Source organism: Dendrobates tinctorius, unplaced genomic scaffold (assembly GCF_039654945.1).
Source record: "Dendrobates tinctorius isolate UK_male_01 unplaced genomic scaffold, ASM3965494v1 ptg000111l, whole genome shotgun sequence".
NCBI lineage: Eukaryota > Metazoa > Chordata > Amphibia > Anura > Dendrobatidae > Dendrobates > Dendrobates tinctorius.
In genome coordinates, this window is record NW_027361779.1 from 42339539 (window position 1) to 42358956 (window position 19418).

Sequence of the window (19418 nt, forward strand, 5' to 3'; positions counted from 1 at the left end):
GTTTTTTGCACTTTTATTTTTCAAGGTGCAGTTGGGCCCAGATGGTTCTGTAAAATGTGGCCTCTGATCACACAGGATGACTCAACCCTTCATAATTTTAGGCAATCCCAATTTATGTAATAACTCCACATAAGATGACCGCAGAAGTTTGTGACCGATGTCATCTTTTCTATCAGGATTTTAGCTACGCCTCGAAACCAAACATGGCCTAATTTCTGGTGGTTCTTTGGCCTCTATGGCTTTGGGGCCTTTTGGTGGGGGTTATAATTATGAGAAAATGTGTATGATTGCCTAGTTATCCCGATGCTGACAATATACGTCTCATTATTATCGGATGGATAGAAATTCCGATATTCCATATCTTCTCCCGGAGTCATGCTGTCTTGCTCCATAAATTGTACTGTCACTGTGGCTATTTGTACAGGGTGTCAGAGGTTATTTGATCATCTTCAGACCCTAATAACATCTTTTCTTGTCTATGTGGGGACAATAGACATCCTAGCTTTTTAATTAATCTGCTTCACATAGCTGTGTCACTGCCATTTTACATAAAGACAGGTGTGATTGCTAGCCCACAGCATCTCATGACAAATGGTTGATGAAAGCAAAAAAGGAGGGGGGGACATGAGTGACCTCAAGGATTTTTAATATTTTCTATGACAACTAGTCTTCAGTAAAGGCTATGTCACTAACTTAGAGGGTCCTATAATTTAGCACAGAGCACAGCATTGGCACATCTAGTAAGTATTCTAAGAAAGGAATGTAAACTATGCAAACTACTAGCGCAGATCCATATACTGAGATACTCATTGCCTTGTAAAAAGTGATAGAGTTAAACCTGCCTAGATCAGTCTCATGCTCAATGTCTTCATATTTCACATCACAAAAATTACAAACCACAGGACTCAATTACAATATTATTTGTTTTAATGGTTTCAGTGTTGACGTCAAACAGATTTCCTTGGCACAATCGTAGAAGGAAATGTTAGAACATTAAAAATAGAATATGTACATCTTGTATTAAAAGGTGTAAGGTGTAGACATACACAAAGATAAGGAAAAAATATACAAGTGCATAACAATGTATACAATTGTATCAGCTTCCAAATACAAGTTGTTGGGATTGATAATGTATGGATTTATGCAGAGAGGAAAATAATAAACAAAACAGTACAACATATTTACACACTGATGGATGAAGAAATGCCGGAAATTCTCTAATTCTAATGAATGACAGCTTGAAAGTAGCTGAAATAAATATATTCACAGTGCAAATGAAGATACTAAGGCTTGACCCTGTACAAATGAAGTGCTTACTATATGATCCTCATAAAAAAAAAAAAAAAAAAAAAAGAGAAAAAAAAAAAAGACGCTCTCAAAAAAGTTACAAATGAAAGGGTTAATATGGTCCGCATTGACTTTTTTCAGCATGGATTTCATGTCCTCACAGAAAAAAATCCCAAACATGCTCGACTGGCCCGATTTACCACCAAGACTAGTACATGGTATATAGTCGGCAGCTCCTGCATCCATCCACTAGGACGAGCACATAGAGCTGTGGACATAACTGGTCAGCAAAGGTCGGCCCTTGTCTGAACTTCAGAACGGGCTTAGTGTTTTTCTAGTATTGGCCACTTCAGCACACGCTCCTTAGGTACCATTCCTACAAGGAAGAGAAAACTCTCTGCATCTTTATTCTATCATATTAGTTCACTGTAACTACAATACTAGTTTTATTTCAATTCAGAAACATTAAGAGATGAGGAATAATTGGGTAAATTCTCCAAGAAAAGATACACTAAAGATCATGTCCTGCAAGGTTTTATTTGTCCATTGCAATCTAAAACAAAAAAAAAAAATGAAGATAATTAGCAAAAAGTCTCAGTTTACAATGTTCTATCAGTTTTGTCTTAACAACTTTGCTGCAAATCTGTGTTTCTATGGTTACAGACTACAAACAAACCTGCCTGTAGTCAGATTTTAGTCATCTGGTCTTTCTATAAACGGGCCTGACTCTATCCACTGAATAAAATATAATATCTGAAATGTACATGCTGTAAAAAAAAAAAAAAATCTGTCACCCTTTTGAGCTTTTTGAGTTATTAATATGGGCATACAGATTGTATAGAGCTGAAATTAGTCATTCCTGTTTGCCTCCTTGATGGCGCATTGTTTGGTAAAAATCATCTTTTACAGCTTCGATCTGCCAGGCTATGGGGTGTAGGCTGCCCGGAAGATAAGAGCCTCTGGTCTTCATTATACAAGACTTCCAAGACTGAGCACTCCGCCCTTCATCAGGCTGTGATTTTAATTACATCCAATCACATTTTGGTTCCTATCTTCCTATAAATATAGGCTTTACTATGTTATTAAACAGAGGTTAGTTCACACTAGGCAGTTAGAATAGGGACCCGTTCAATGAGATCACCTTGACGTTGGTGAATGGGCTCACATCTTTTGGCCAAAGTATCTCATATGTTTTTTCTAAATTACAAAAGCCATTATGCTATTCGTATTTCATAGATTTCATATTTGATATGCCTTAATGCAATTGAGTGCAACCATTTCCTTATTTTGATAACTGTGGTTAGTTATAACAAATTATAATTCTTATATTGCACATAAAAACATTTCACATCATATATTCAACACTACAGATTTGCAACACAAATTAACTAAACTATTACCCAAGTATTGATAGTATTTTATTTAACTAATTCAAGAGCCTTTTGATAAACAACATTTTTGCTTTTTCCTTTCGGTGCAAAGATGAACAGATTTTTGGCAGTTCCAACTCCTGAACAGACCACGTAAGGTTGACCATGAGAAAAGCATGGAGCTTGCACCTCACACTCCTCTTCCATATACAATTGGAAACACTTGATCTTGAGAGAAAGTGCACTAATGGCAATAAAGCGCATTGTATGCACAGTCTACTTCTTCTGCAGCACCACACTTTTCTCTTTTAGACTTCGTTCACACGTTGTTTGGTCAGTAATTTTACCTCAGTATTTGTAAGCTAGAACTTGGAGTAAAACAATCAGAGGAAAAAGAATATTAGAAGCATGTAATCACTTATGTATACTTCTTCCACTCGTGGTTTTGGCTTATAAATACTGAGGTAAAATACTGACCAAAAACTGAACGTGTGAATGTGGCCTTATGCACAGCCTCCACCTGCAGCTCCTCACTCTTCTATATACACAGCCTCATACTGCAGCAGCACCTCTCTTCTCTCATTTCCCCCCCACACATGTGCACAGCAACTTCCTGTTATGAGCACAGCGGTGTAATCCATGAGGCTCCTCCCTTTCCCTTGACGTCATGCCTCACAGGAGCAACTCCATTCTAGACATGACGGGGCCTGTGCCTGCTGCGCACTGATACTCTGAAGGCAGTGAGTCTGATTGTAGCTCACAGCGGGCAGGATTTCTGGCTGTGCACAAGCTGTCAAAAGAGAAGGGGAGGAGAAATCTTGTATAATGAAGACGGGACACTTATCTTCCAGTCAGCCTTGAAGATCGAAGCTATTATAGTGGATTTTTACTAAATAAAATATCATCAAGGAGGCATACAGGTATGACTAATTTCAGCTGTATACAACCTGTATGCCCATATTATTAACTCAAAAACGTAACAGATTTCCTTTAAGTGTTCCCTTTTCTTATGTTGCTTTGTTGTTCAAAATGTTTAAAACTGTACATTTCCACATAATTAGTTTCATGCTGTTATGTATTGTCAGCTCCTCTCCCCAAAACCAGTTCTCTATATAGGGGCCCTCCATGCACTGCTAAACAGCCAATGGAAAGCCCAAACTAGGGAGGAGTCTATTGCTATTGGCTGCTCTGCAATGACGCACTATGCACACATCTGTGACCAGTGGACCCACACAGCGCTATATACTTTGAACAACGGGTGGCACTATATTATACAAGTGTGTGACTAAAAGGGGATGTCCCCACAAACAAATCTTCATTTTATTCACTAGATCTTGGAACGAAAATGAGGACCACAATAGGAAGTGATTAAAAAAGTGTTCCTGTGCTGAGATCTTATAAATGTGCCCCTGCTGTGTAATGGCTGTGTCACAGGAGGCAGAATAATATGTGAATTCTTTTCCACCAACGTTTAAGGCGCTGTCTTTTCTACTATTTAGTACAGTGACATGGTCTGATCATACCACATCTCCTGGGCAGGGGAGGAAGCAAAAGAGTATAGACAGGATAGCAGGGGATCACAGCTGATTCGTATTGTGAGGTAAAACATTACTCAGCCTGTTTTTACAAGATATTTATCTCACACAATCAGCTGTGATCCCAGGAATATAAGATATAGACACAGCGCACATATATTTTGAGGATTGCAATGGTAACCCGCAGATGAGCTGACAGGAGAATAAAACACCTAGTACTCTTATTAAATGGTTTCACATTTATGGACTGAAATGTCCAAAATTACCAATGCTTCGATCTTTAGTCTTGCGTTTTGAGGCTAGTTATCACTTCATTGTCTGCGAGTTTTGATTTGTCGGTTTCTTAATTGTAGTTAAATCTAGGCTTTGACCACTGCTGCACTGATCATATAAACTCTGAAAGAAAAGGACATACATTATTGTTAATCATTTCTAGAAAAGCAATGGAAATAATTCAGTTGAGGGAAAAAAAAAAAAAAAAAAAACCACCAGCCTGAGTCTTGTAACCATACATTGTAAAAATGTGGATGCAAGAAAATACAGTATGCCAACGACAAGGATCACCAGTCTAAGGCTATGTTCACATGTTGCCTTTTTACTGCATTTTCTTTTTGCAGCCAAAACCTGATCTCTCTAACTAAAGATAGATGAGGGTGGAAGGAAGTTCCTTGTCTTCCCACTGTCTCCAACATCATGTCCTCCCTATATCTGAAAATGAACCTGTCAAAAACTAAACTCCTTGTGTTTCCTCCCTCTACTAACCTACCTATGCCCGACATTGCCATTTCCATGTGTGATTCCACCATTACGCCCCAGCAACATGCCCGCTGTCTTAGGGGTCATACTTGATTCAAAGCTTTCATTCACCCCCCACATCAGATCATTGGCTCGCTCTTGTTATCTGCACCTCAAAAACATTTCTAGAATTCGACCCTTTCTTACTTTTAACTCTGCAAACACTCTTATTGTTTCTCTTATTCATTCTCGTCTGGACTATTGTAACTCTCTTCTAATCGGTCTCCCTCTTATCAAACTCTCCCCTCTCCAATCTGTCATGAATGCTGCAGTTTGGATAATATTCCTCACCAATCGTTACACCGATGCTTCTACCTTGTGCCAGTCATTACACTGGCTACCCATCCACTCCAGAATTCAGTATAAACTTATTACCCTCACCCACAAAGCCCTCCATGGCTCAGCACCACCCTACATCTCCTACCTCGTCTCAGTCTACCACCCTACCCGCGCCCTCCGTTCTGCTAATGACCTGAGGTTAACATCCTCAATAATCAGAACTTCCCACTCCTATCTCCAAGACTTTTCACTTGCTGCACCAATTTTTTGGAAAGCACTACCCAGGTTAATTCGATTAATCCCCAATACACACAGTTTTAAGTGTGCCCTAAAAACGCATTTGTTCAGACTGGCCTACCGCCTCAACACAATAAATCTAACTATCCCTGTGATGCCCATTCAAAATTTTTACCATAACCAGGTTCCTCGTATCATGTTCTCACATGCTTTATGCATTTAATAGCCCTCTGTGTCTGTACTGTTACATACTTAGGCTGATAACCGGTTCATGCAGCATTACAGGAACACCCGATACTTACACTATGGCTGGTCCGAACAATGAAAGAAATTATCATCCACCTTTCGTGTCTCTCTTTTTCCTCATAGACTGTAAGCTTGCAAGCAGGGCCCTCATTCCTCTTGGTATCTGTTTTGATCTATGTGTTTATGGTTATGCTGTAATGTCTATTGTATGTACAAGTCCCCTCTATAATGTAAAGTTCTGGGGAATATGTTTGCGTTATAGAAATAAAATTATTATTATTAATAATAAGTTCACATCAATACAGCAGCTTGGGGAGGCTAATCTGACATCCTATAAAAAAAAATTAAAGCACAAACTATCCAAACACACAAACTCAATGGATGCAACAATTGTGAAGGAAATCTTAAGGTAGGTGTCCTATGTGAACATGTAACTTGACCTGTTAAGATGTTTTTGATTGAAAAAGCTTTTGATTTCAGTTAATGTGAACTAATGCTCCAAATCCAACAAAACGATAATTTTTAGTTCTTTACAAACTATAAAATACTTGGGAACTCTGTTGTGCATATTAGATCTGTGCATTTTGAGGTTTTATTTTTTTAGTTTAAAAAAAAATACTGTTCTCATTGGGAAGTTTATGGAATAAAATGTGATTTATACCCCAATGGCTGAAGATTTGATCATTATACTGACTTGCATAGACCGTTAAAGAAAATCTGAGAAAAACGGCATTCGCATAATTTAGAACGCTGTGTAGAAGTGAATCATGCACTGGGGTGAGGGAAAAGACTTGTTAGAAAGCTCAGCATGATCTGTCTGCATCTCCATTGGCCCCTTTTCTTATCCTCCTCCCCTCTCCATAGATTATAGTAGGCTATGTAACTGGACATCAGAGTGAGCTGGCAGAACACCAGAGCCATTTTCTAAGTGTGGACAGTGAGTTCATGAGGCAGAGAGAAGGGGAAGAAGTGGCTCATAAGTGGATGAAGAAGCAAAATTTTCTTATTAGACATATTATAAAGTTTATTACATTCTTATGTACTATTGATTTATGCAAAGTAGACAATACAGTTCCCCGTTAAAGAAATATATATCTTTTGATTTTGTAATTATGCCTACAAATTATGCCTACATTTATTTTCACGTCTTTAATTTTTTAATTGGATTCAAAGGGCAAGTATTACTGAACCAAACTTATGAGAAATGCCGACAGGTCCTCCATAATTAATATACATTATCATGGACATAACCTCAACTGAAATTAGCACATAGGCAGGCCGACAATCACTAATTACATAGGGGCATACAGCAATGAAAGCACTAAATCTAGAAGAAAGTGAACACAGAATGAATCGACCGTCGTAAAACTTTACAACGCAGTGTTGACACCAGCTCTATGAATATGATGTACTAATAAGATAGCAGTCAGGAATGCATGAGGAAATCCTGTGTGACTGATAAGGAGACCTTGGGATCTTAGAGGGTAAAAAAAAAAAAAAACAACCTTCATTACAAAGATAATGTATAATAGACTATAACTAGTTTACACTATTGATCTGGGTGTACTCACCTTGGCAGCTCTACAAATCGAATTTGGTGAATTCAGTCCAATAAGTTGGCCAAGAATACGCTTCATTTCCTCTGTGGTACCCTTCTGTACTTGTTCTTCTGTAATACATATGATATTATTTATAATGCAATCTATTTCCAGGAATCTGTACATATTTAAAGTAGTTATCCAGGACTAAATTTATTTTTTCTGATGGAATCAAGAATTAACAGGTAGGTAGTTGCTAACTACTTGCCTGTTGTAGACTCATAGCAATCACAGACAGCTCCTGCCACAGATTCTGCTTCGTTTGACCTCACATCAGAGTAGTTCAACCTCTTCCAAGATGTTCGGTCTACATGTCGTAACTGCGGACGTCATGCTGATTGACAGCTCCCTCCCCGCAGTTAGGCAGTAGGGAGCTGACTGTCAATCAGCATGACGTCAGCAGTCATGACCCATCAACCGTTAACTGATGAGAATAAATGATGCAACTGCCTGCTGGTAAGTTCTTAAGCACATAAGCAAAACAATAAAATAGTCCCGACTGACTCCTATTAATAAAGAACACAAAAGCAGATATAATGGACTATACAAGCTCAGAAATTAAACTTGTATGGAAAGAGAATGACCCAGCCCAGGCGGTCTTACAGGAAAAAGAACAAAGGTGAGAAAAGAAGCAGTCGATGACTTGTTGTAGTGAAGATAGCGTTATTGCAGCTTGTAGGCCTTTTGAGTAGGTAGGTTTCCTGGTTGGCTTTGAACCTCTGAAGAGAGGGAGATACTCTGATGTGCTGGGATAGTGAAATCACAACATATTGTGACAATGGAGATGTAATGGTGGACAAGAGAAGAGCAGAGCAATAGTTCCTAGGAAGACGAGATTACATATGTGAAGATAGCGGGAGATTAGGACAAAGACCTATGAAGGAGACAAGGGGTTGAATGACCCATGTGTTGTTAGCATTCTGACATGTGTACACTGGGTGAAGAGCAGGCAGTGAAATCCATGGTGGATAGACGGCAGACCAACGAAGGAAGACCAGGATTAATCAAGCAGTAGAGTTCAGGATGCATCGCAATCATTTCAGCACATTTATGTAAATGTTAAAGTTGAGTAAAAAGCAGATTTGAGAAACGTTTGGTGCTGGAGACAGGACAAAGCGAGAAGGCATTAGATATACAATCTGTAAGACAGGAGGGGCAAATGCCAAGGTTTACAGCGCCTTTGTGAGACTGGCAAAGCATGAAAGTAGACAAAAAACATGTTCCCCACACAGACTTACCATTTCCTAGTGCCCCTACTACTTTCGTTTAGTAATCAGCAAGAGTCAGACCCCTCTTGATCTTTTACAAGACAACCACTTTAATTCAGATGTGAACTTAACTGCACTAGTTAGAATCTAAGGCTTATATTATATAGCCATGTAAATGGTTCTGAACAGATTTGAAAGTTATCAGAAATTAAAGGGGATGTCAAGTTAACCGCTTCATGACCGTCAACGGTAGATAAACGTTGGCGCTAGCAGGGCTTTGTGCAGAGCCGACATTTGTCTACGGTCGGCGGTTTTGTGCTGAACGGGACCCAACCACATAACTTATAACAAGGGGAATCCAGAGCATAATGCTTCCTGCGACCCCATCGAGACCTGATTGGTTCAGGCCCTGAAGACGTCAGCGTCACACCAGCCAAAAATAAATCACTGGGAAAGTTTGTTGTGGCGATCTGCTTCATAATAACGCTGTTTCTCCTCTGATCTCCGTCAGTGAGAGATTTGAGGAGAAATAGTGTGACAAGCGCTGCTGGCAACAGCTGTGCCAGTCAGCGATCTTGTTATAAAGTAAAAAAAACAGATAAGGCAGGTTAAGGTTGGGGCTAGGGTTAGGTTTGTGGCTATGGTTGGGATTAAGGCTAGGGGTGTGTTGGGGTTACGGCTAGAATTAGGGTTAGGGGTGTGTTAGTGTTATGGTTGGAGTTAGAATTGGGTGGTTTCCACCGTTTAGGCAAATCAGGGGCTCTCCAAACGTGACATGGCATCCGATCTCAATTCCAGCTAATTCTGCATTGAAAAAGTCAAACGGCGCTCCTTCCCTTCCGAGCTCTGCCATGCGCCCAAACAGTGGTTTTCCCCGACATATGGGGTTATCAGCGTATTCAGGAGACATTGCACAACAAATTTTGTGGTTCATTTTCTCTTTTTACACTTGTGAAAATAAAAAAAATAGGTTCTGAAGTAAAATGTTTGTGAAAAAAAGATAAAATGTTCATTTTTTCCTTCAGTTCCTGTGAAGCACGTAAAGGGTTAAATAACTTATTGAGGCTGTGTGCTAACAATGCGATTTTTAAGCGTTTATGCCGCAATTTTCGTCGCAAAAACGTTTAAAAATCGTGTACAGAACGCCCCCCATGCATTCCTATGGCATTCCGCACATGCTGTGCTAATGCTGCGCTTTTTTTCGCGGCGGAATCGCATCGCGGAAAAAAAATCGCAGCATGATCATTCTTTTGTGCAGAATCGCAAAGAATTGCCGCGATTCCGCACCCATAGGAATGCATGAGAATCGCTTACTTCCCGCATGTGGCTATGCCCACCATGCAGGAAGTTAAGCGTCTCATGTGCGGGTGGTACCCACGGTGTGGAGGAGAGGACACTGTCCTCCAGGCCCTGGGTACCATACCCCTGTAAAAAAAAAGAATAAAAAATCGGGGTATATTTACCTTCCGACGTCCCGCGCTGCCATCCCGGGACACAGCGTTCCCAGTAATGCCTTGCGGCAAGTTCCTGTGATGACGTAGTCTCGCGTGACTAGCGGTCTCGCGAGATCGCTATAGTAACGCGACACCAACGTCATCACAGGTCTCGCAAGGCATTACTGGGAACGCTGTGGCCCGGGATGGCAGCGCGGGACGTCGGAAGGTAAATATACCCCGATTTTTTAATCATTTTTAACATTCTATCTTTTACTATTGATGCTGCATAGGCGGCCTCAATAGTAAAAAGCTGCTCACACTTGTCAAACACTATGTTTGACGAGTGTGACCAACCTGTCAATCACTTTCCAAGCGATGCTTCAAATCGCTTGGAAAGTGCTTGACTATCGCACGCGAAAATCGCGGCAAAATCGCGAACATAATCGCGGTGAAATCGCACAGAAAAAAACGCGCGATTTCTGGGAAGGAGTCCGGTTTCAGTGTGCGTTTTAAAACGCCACGTGGGCACATAGCCTGAATGTGGTTTTGAGCACCTTGAGGGGTGCAGTTTTTACAATGGTGTCCTTTTTGGGTATTTTCTGTCATATTGACCCCCCCAAACTCACTTCAAATGTGAGGTGGTCCCTAAAAAAAAAATAAAAATGGTTTTCTATATTTTGTTGGAAAAATGAGCAATCGCTGGTCAACTTTTAACCCTTATAGCTTCCTAACAAAAAAGAATTATGTTCCAAAATTGTGCTGATGTAAAGTAGACATGTGGAGTGTTATTTATTAACTATTTTGTTCAATATGACTCTCTGATTTAAGGGCATAAAATTTAAAAGTTTGAAAATTGTGAAATTTTGGAAATTTGGTGAAAATGGATTTTTTTAACAAACGCAAGTCAAATCAAAGAAATTTTACCACTATCAAAGTACAATATGTCACAAGAAAACAAACCCAGAATCACCCGGGTCCTTTGAAGGGTTAAAACAAGCTGTCATCTATCCATAAGATAGGAAATATCTTGCTGATCGGTGGGCGTCTGACTGCTGGGACCCGCACCAATGGACAGATCGGAGAACTTATCACCATTACAACATGAAGCAGCAAGTCAGATAGCCGATGGCCTCTATTATTCATTCCCTTTGGGGCTGGTGAAAAAAAGCAGAGCACAGGCTCCGTTTCCCCATCGGGAATGAATAGGGCCGCGGCTGATTTTCCTCAGATTGCTGCTGCGTTTCGGTCGAACAGCTGAGACACATGCAGCCACGGGGCTCGAACATAATATTCAAGAACACCGAAGAAACTTGGTTAGCACCCGAGCATGGTCGGATAACACCTTATCCTCGCTTATCACTAGAGCGCAGGTGATCGTTACGCAACTAAAGCTGAGCTGCTCGGTAACACGTCTGGCCGGGGCGCAGATAAAGCACTGTCTGCTATAACAGCAATCACCTGACTCCTGAAGGTACATTATAATAGCTTATGCAGATAACTGGGAGACGACGTTGTTTCAGAGCAGAATCGTGCTTTACATTTCACCAATAAAGCGTAATTGATTATCTGCAGAGTGTTAACCATTAAATAGCGCTGGTTACAGATTAGCCCACACCCTACAATTATGTATTCTGTACCCAGGGCACTTTCATTCCAGTGGCATGGAAAAAATGTGGTCAGATAACACGACAGTGGGGTACAGGAGAGAACCGGTGCACAATCATTTACTGCAGGTCAGCTAGTAACAGGCCTGACAAGTCTGACACATACCTGTCCGTGTGTGAGACTGGATCTGAACGTACGGATGGCCTAGCAGCTCCGCAATGGATATTCGGGCCTTGGGATTTCTCACTAAACATTTCTTTAAATAAAAAAATAAAATTTGGTCACAAGAATTTCATCAATATCAGAACATGATATACTTAAATACATATATTCATACACAGTATATATACACACACACATTATAAATTATATATATATACACACACACACACACACACACACACGGTACATACTAGCTGAAGAGCCCAGCGCTGCCCGGGCATAGTAACTAACTACGGTTAGTTATAACAAATTATAATGAATGATGTGTATATATCTCTCTCTCTATCTCTCGCTCTGAGTGTAGAGCCCCACCCACTCCGCATAGCCACATTCACTAATATCCCACATCTGAACTACTACCCCTAATATCCCATATCGTCCCGTCAGCCAGTGCCACCGGACAACTAACCGTAATATTCCACATCATCCCGTCAAAGCCGTTGGACTACTACCCCTAATATCCCACATCATCCCATCTGCCAGAACCACCGGACTACTATCACTAATATCCCACATCATCCCGTCAGCCAGAGCCACGGGACTACTACCCCTAATATCCCACATCATCCCATCAGCCAGAGCCACGGGACAACTCTCCCTAATATCCCACATCATCCCGTCAGCCAGAGCCACCGGACTACTACCCCTAATATCCCGCATCATCCCGTCAGCCAGAGGCACCGGACTACTACCCCTAATATCCCACCTCATCCCGTCAGTCTGGGGTCAGAACCAGAGCGCTGAGTGGAACGGTCCTAACTTCCATACAGGGGATCTCTTTAAGAGAGGTCTGGGGTCAGTACCAAAGCGCAGAGTGGATTTGCCCTCACTTCCATACCGGGGATCCCTTTAAGAGAGCCTTGGATCAGAACCAGAGCGCTGAGGGATTTGCCCTAACTTCCATACAGGAGATCCCTTTAAGAGAGCCGGGGGTCAGTACCAGAGCATTTTAAGGCAATTGCCCTGACTTCCATACTGGGCGATCCCCTTAAGAGAGGCATGGGGTCAGAACCAAAGCACTGCATTGATTTGCCCTGCCTTCCATATCGGAGATCCCTTTAAGTCCTGGGGTCAGTACCAAAACGCTGTGGATTTGCCCTAACTTGCATACCAATGATCCCTTTAAGAGATGGAGTATTTGTGATATGTATATGGACAGGGGGGGGGGGGGAGATTCATTTCTGCTTAGTGATTGGTTGCAAGGAAAACTGTTGTTCATAGCAACCAATCACAGCTCAGCTTCTTTTGAACAGCTCTGGTGAAATGAAAGATGCTTCGTGATTGGTTGGTGATACACACATATAGTTTTATATATACACATATACTGTATATATATATATATCTAATATATAAAGCTCAATTGTGTATCTATGTATGTATGTATGTATGTATATGTCCGGGATTGGCATCCGCACCGTCGCAGCTACAGCCACAAAATTTGGCACAGTCACAGGTCTGGACCCCGAGAGTGTCCTAAGCTATGTTGTGAGGCGAAATTTTAACCCCGCGCGTTCCAATTCACCAAACAATTTTGCCCCTATCCACATAATGAGGAAAAAGTGTGCGTGTATCAAGCCCCGCCCCTCGTTATGATGTCATAACGGTTCACTATGGGATGGAGGACGTGTGATGGGTATATGGGCACTGGACTATGGGATGGAGGATATGTATGACAGGTATATGGGCACGGGACTATGGGATGGAGGATATGTACGACGGGTATATGGGCACGGGACTATGGGATGGAGGATGTGTGGTGGGTATATGGGCACTGGACTATGGGATGGAGGATATGTATGACGGGTATATGGGCACGGGACTAAGGGATGGCAGATATGTATGACGAGTATATGGGCACGGGACTATGGGATGGAGAATATGTACGATGGGTATATGGGCATGGGACTATGGGATGGAGGATGTGTGATGGGTATATGGGCACTCGACTATGGGATGGAGGATATGCATGATGGGTATATGGGCACGGGCCTATGGGATCGTGGATATGTATGATGGGTATATGGGCACGGGACTATGGGATGGAGGATAATTATAATTTGCTATAACTAACCACAGTTAGTTACTATGCCCGGCTCTTCAGCTAGTGTGTGTGTGTGATATAGATTATATATATATAAAATATTTTTTTTTTCTCCCACTGTCAGCCACCTCATAGCCGTCCATCTCCCTCTTGCGCCTGTGCACCGCCTTCTGTGTTCCTGTCACATGACCGGCTCCTGCCCTCTGCAAACATTTCTCTGTCATGCGCCGGGAGCGCTGCCCGGGAACTTACATCATGCGATGATGTAATGATATCGCGCCTGCATGGAGCGGTGGCCAAAGATCCCGCCCCGCAGTGTGTTACGATGTATTCACACAGAGCGCAGGCATCGGTCATGTAACAGGAATACAGGAGGTGGCGCAGAGACGCAAGAGGGAGGTGATGGATGGCTCTGAGGCGGTTAACACAAGGGGAGAAAACATAACTCCAGGACACAGTAGAGGTATGGCAGGCAATTTATAAAATTCTTTATTTCAGCGTTCCTAGGGATAAGAAACATAAGAGCCACCTTCACAGAATACAGCCTTAGTGCTGCTGAAGGTGGCTCTTTTACTTAAGAAGGCCCTGGGGGGTGGTGGTGACAGGTTCCCTTTAATGTGAACGGTTTCCTCTTCTTGTAGACACGTCGTGCATCTGCAGCCAGGATCAGCCGAATGACTCAGTGCGCCTGCGAGGAATTCGCACAGGCGCAGTAAATAAGTCTGCCGCCATCTTTGCGCAGACAGATAGCGGAGGTCACATTAAAACCGCGCATGCGCTCCTCCTGTACAAAGATAGCGGTGGTCAGGGAATCATTCAGCTAATCCCGGCGTGATCGCGACGGTGTTTCGTTGGTGGTACCGCGCAAGAGGCTGCGTACAGTGTATACAGTGTGTGTTGCGTACGACATATGCATTGTGTGTGTGTTTGTGTGTGGTGCGACGGTGTTCCGCTGATGGTACCGTGGAAGAGGCCGATATCACCAGCAGTTTCCATATTGAGACACCCATCACTTGGGTGTCCCAAAATGGCGGTCGGTGAACTTCCGCTGCTTGGAATTCTGGGATCCGGAGACATCTGGATGGAACAGGATGTGAATACATTACAAGGTAAGTATATATTAGATATGTAAATCCATCTATCTAATGTACGTATACACACAAGAATATGAATACACACAGCTCAGCATAAAACAAGCCACGGAAAACAAGCGTTTCGCGAGCGTTTTTTCGCACTCCAGCGGAAAACAAGGGGTTTGCAAGCGTTTTTCACTTGCAGAATGCTTGCGCATTCCAAGCGTTTAGCATCGCTTGGAAATAGGATGTTAAAATAAAAAAAATAAAAACTATTTTTATTCTCACCTTCCGACGGCCCCCGATCTACTCTGCGGCATCTTCCGGTACCAGTAATGCTTTGAGCGAATGACCGCTGATGACGTCGCGCTCTCGCGAGCGTGACGTCATCAGCGGTCACTCGCGCAAGCATTACCGGGACCGGAAGATGCCGGAAGCGTGGTGAGAGGCGGGAAGGACTCTGGGGGACGCCGGAAGGTGATTATATCTCTATTTTTTATTTTTATTCTATCTTTTACAGGATTATGGTACCAAAGGCCTTGAGGAGAGACTCCTCTCCTTCAGGCCCTGGGTACCATCCGCACATGATCCACTTACCTATTTTTCGCACCATAAGACGCACTTTTTTTCCCCAAAAATTTTGGGGAAAGTGGGGGGGGGGGTGTGCATCTTATGGTCGCAATGTACCAACCTCCGAGGCGGGTGCCGCGGGGCTCTGTAGTGCGGTGGTGGCAATGGGCTGTGCTCCGATGCAGGGGTAGCGGCTCTCTGTGCTCCGGTGCAGGGGCGGCGGCTCCGCCGGCATTTCCTCCAAGCACGGAGGTCCCCCGCACATCCCTTGCTGGCCGCTTCCATGTTGCGGTGGCCTCCGGGAACATGGACGCCGGGAAGATGGACGCCGGTCCGGGGACGGCGCATGCGCAGGTTCAGATATCGTCCCGAGATCTCGGGGGACGAGATTCAAATCTTGGCAACGAGATCTCGTCCCCCAAGATCTCGGGACGAGATCTGAACCTGCGCATGCGCCGTCCCCGGACCGGCGGCCATCTTCCCGGCATCCATGTTCCCGAAGGCCACCGCAACATGGCGGCGGCCAGCAAGGGATGTGCGGGGGCCTCCGGGCTTGGAGGAAATGCCGGCGGAGCCGCCGCCCCTGCACCGGAGCACAGAGAGCCGCCACCCTCAGCCCACCTGCCCCAGCACAACTGCCCCAGCCCAGCTGCTCCAGCACAACCAACCTGCCCCAGGACAGAGCCGCCACCGCACGAGCCTGGACCACTGAATGACCCCTGTGACCACTCCTCCACCTGTGCCGGATCCCTTCCCAGCTAAGCTGAGCTCGGACTGTATGACGGACCCCCATTTGACACATTATTTTTTTCCCTATTTTCCTTCTGAAAATTGGGGTGCGCCTTATGGTCCGGTGCGTCTTATAGTCCGAAAAGTATTAAGTTACGTACCGGTAACGGTATTTTTCGGAAGCCCATGACAGCACCACGAGAGAGGGGATCCGCCCTTTAGGAACAGGAAACCTACAGATACAAAAAGGGCGGCACCTCTCCCACGCATCAGTTGGATTACAGAGCTTGAGAGGCTACCATGGTTAGTACACAACATATAATATATACAACCTATCTACCCTATTTACCAGAAATATTTTTATACCATCTCCCTCATACCGTAAATTGTGGACAATCTTCTAAAGGAGTGCACCCCTATATGTGAACAAGGGAGGGAACTAAGGGTGCTGTCATGGGCTTCCGAAAAATACCGTTACGTAACTTAATACTTTATTCAGTCTCCCATGACAGCACCACGAGAGAATTACAGAGATGTAAAATTAATTTAGGGAACTACAGCCTGCAGCACCCTTAGCCCAAAGGTGAGATCTGAGGAGGCACCCATGTCTAACCGATAGTGGTTAAAAAAAGGTGGAAGGAGATGACCAGGTGGCCGCCTTACATATCTGATCAATTGACACTCCAGATCTTTCTGCCCAAGATGATGCCATGGCACGAGTGGAATGCGCCCTCAGGTTCTGCGGAGCCAGACCTCCACCTGCTGTGTAGGCAAGAGAGATAGCCTCCCTAATCCACCTTGCTAATGTGCGTTTCGATACCCTACAACCTTTCCTGGGACCTTGGAAGGATAGGAATAATGCATTCTCCTTCTTCCAAGGATCCGTGGCTGCTAAATATTTAAGTAAGCATCTCCTAATATCTAATGCCTGGAGTTTTTGCTCTTTAAGGTTGGTCGGATTAGGGAGGAAGGAAGGCAGAACTATCTCTTGTGTCCTGTGAAATTGTGATGCTACCTTGGGAAGGTATGCTGGATCTGGCCTTAGGATCACTCTATCCTGTAAGAACTCTGTGTAAGGGGGCTATCTGGAAAGTGCCTGTATGTCGCTCACTCTACGTGCGGATGTTATTGCTACCAGAAATGCTGCCTTAAGAGATATATTCTTTAATGAGGCAGAATCCAAAGGTTCAAACGGACTTTCTGTCATGGCTGTAAGGACTAAGTTTAAGTCCCAAGGCACACATCTGTCCTTGTGTATGGGTCTCGATCTAGCCGCCGCTTTGATGAACCTTGCTACCCAATAGTTATTGGCAATATCACATGCAAACAAGGCTCCTAAGGCTGAAACCTGTACTTTTAATGTACTTGTGGAGAGACCCAATTCGAGACCCTTCTGGAGAAACTCCAGAATATGTTTCGTGGGAATTCCGTCTCTGACATCAATTTGAAAGGTGGACAGGAATCGTTTCCAGGTCCTAGCATAGATGTTAGTGGTAGTTAGTTTTCTGCTTTTTAGGAGGGTATCAATTAAATTCTTGGAGAACCCTCTATCCTTTAATAGTGTCCTCTCAAACACCACGCCGTCAAATGGAGTCCCGCTACTTGCGGGTGGCTGACTGGCCCCCGGTAGAGATCCGGAAGGTTTGGCAGTACCCAGGGATCGCATACCGACATGGTCCTCAACCATGCGAACCAGGTCCTCCTGGGCCAAAAGGGGGCAATCAATATGACTCTTGCCCGATCTTCCCTGATCTTCCTTACTACCAGAGGTAGAAGATTTAATGGCGGGAAGGCGTATGCCAGAGAAATGTTCCATCTTATCAGGAGGGCATCCACTGCCAGTGGATTTTCCCTGGGATTCAGAGAGCAGAACGATTTTTCTTTCCTGTTTTCTCTGGTGGCAAAGAGGTCCACCTCTGGATGACCCCATCTGCGGACAATCTGGTGGTAAATATCCCTGTTCAAAGCCCATTCTCCTTGCTTTAGAGCCTTGCGGCTTAGAAAGTCTGCCTTCACGTTGTCCTTTCCTCTGATGTGGAGGGCCGTTAAAGATAGAAAACTTTCCTCTGCTATCTGAAGGAGACGTTCTGTTATCCGCATCAGGGCGTCGAAGCGGGTTCCACCTTGGTGGTTGACATATGCTACCGCTACCTGGTTGTCCGAGAGTATCCTCACGTGATGGCCCTGTAGGTACATAATGAGTTTTTTGACTGCCCGCTCTATCGCCAATAGCTCTCTCTGGTTGGATGAGATCTCAGCATCAGAATCCCAATGTCCCTGTACCACTATGTCCCCCATATGGGCCCCCCAACCGAAGGGACTAGCGTCTGTGGTTATAATACGGGTTATCTGCGTTATCCAGGGCACCCCTGAGGCTAGGTTCTCGTCATCGAGCCACCATCTAAGCAATGTAACAGCTGAGGGGCTTAGCATCACTCGACCCTGTAAGGAGCCTTCCAAGGCCCTGCTATTAACCAGGACGTCCTTCTGAAGGGCTCTAGTATGGAATTGTGCCCACCTGACTGCTGGGATGCATGAGGTTAGAGAGCCTAACAGGGACATGGCCTGTCTGAGGGTCATAGAAGGATTATTAATCGCCCGAAGAACCTGCTGCTGTATCTTTTGCAATTTATCCAATGGCAACAGACACTGCTGAGTTTCTGAATTTAATAGTAAGCCTAGAAACTTCTGTATCTTTAAGGGCTGGAGTCGGGATTTCTCGTAGTTTAATATCCAACCGAGGTTTTCTAACCTGGATTTAGCCCTTTCTATCTGGGATATACAATGGCCCACCGATTTTCCCACAATCAAAAAAATCATGTAAATATGGAACAATTAAGATGTCCACTTCCCGTAGATGAGCCATAACCTCGGCCACTATTTTTGTAAATACCCGGGGCGCTGCTGAGAGACCAAAGGGAAGGGCTCTATACTGATAATGACGGACTATGCCGTCTACTGAAACCGCCACTCTCAGGTACTGCTGGAAATCTGCATGGATAGGTACATGATAGTACGCATCTTTCAAATCTATGACTGCCATAAAACACCCTTTAAACAATATTTTTATTGTTGTATTGATGGACTCCATCTTAAAAGTACGATTAACCAAAAACTCATTAAGGAAACGTAAATTAATAATCGTCCTAAATGTTTTATCAGGTTTTTGGATTAGGAATAAGGGAGA

General features: G+C 43.7%; 1 protein-coding gene across 2 annotated transcripts in view; it reads right to left on the reverse strand.

The window, feature by feature from the left end:
• Window positions 1-905: 905 nt before the first annotated feature.
• The window catches only part of TTK (TTK protein kinase), a 75433-nt gene continuing 56920 nt past the window's right edge, over window positions 906-19418 (reverse strand). For both annotated transcript variants that reach the window (XM_073589687.1, XM_073589686.1), the window contains exons 20-23: window positions 11762-11852; window positions 7321-7418; window positions 4459-4588; window positions 906-1840 (exon numbers count right to left, since the gene is read on the reverse strand). In XM_073589687.1, the coding sequence (XP_073445788.1) occupies window positions 4499-4588; window positions 7321-7418; window positions 11762-11852 (279 nt within the window). In that variant the 3' untranslated portion in view covers window positions 906-1840; window positions 4459-4498. The remainder of the gene's footprint in view (window positions 1841-4458; window positions 4589-7320; window positions 7419-11761; window positions 11853-19418) is intronic.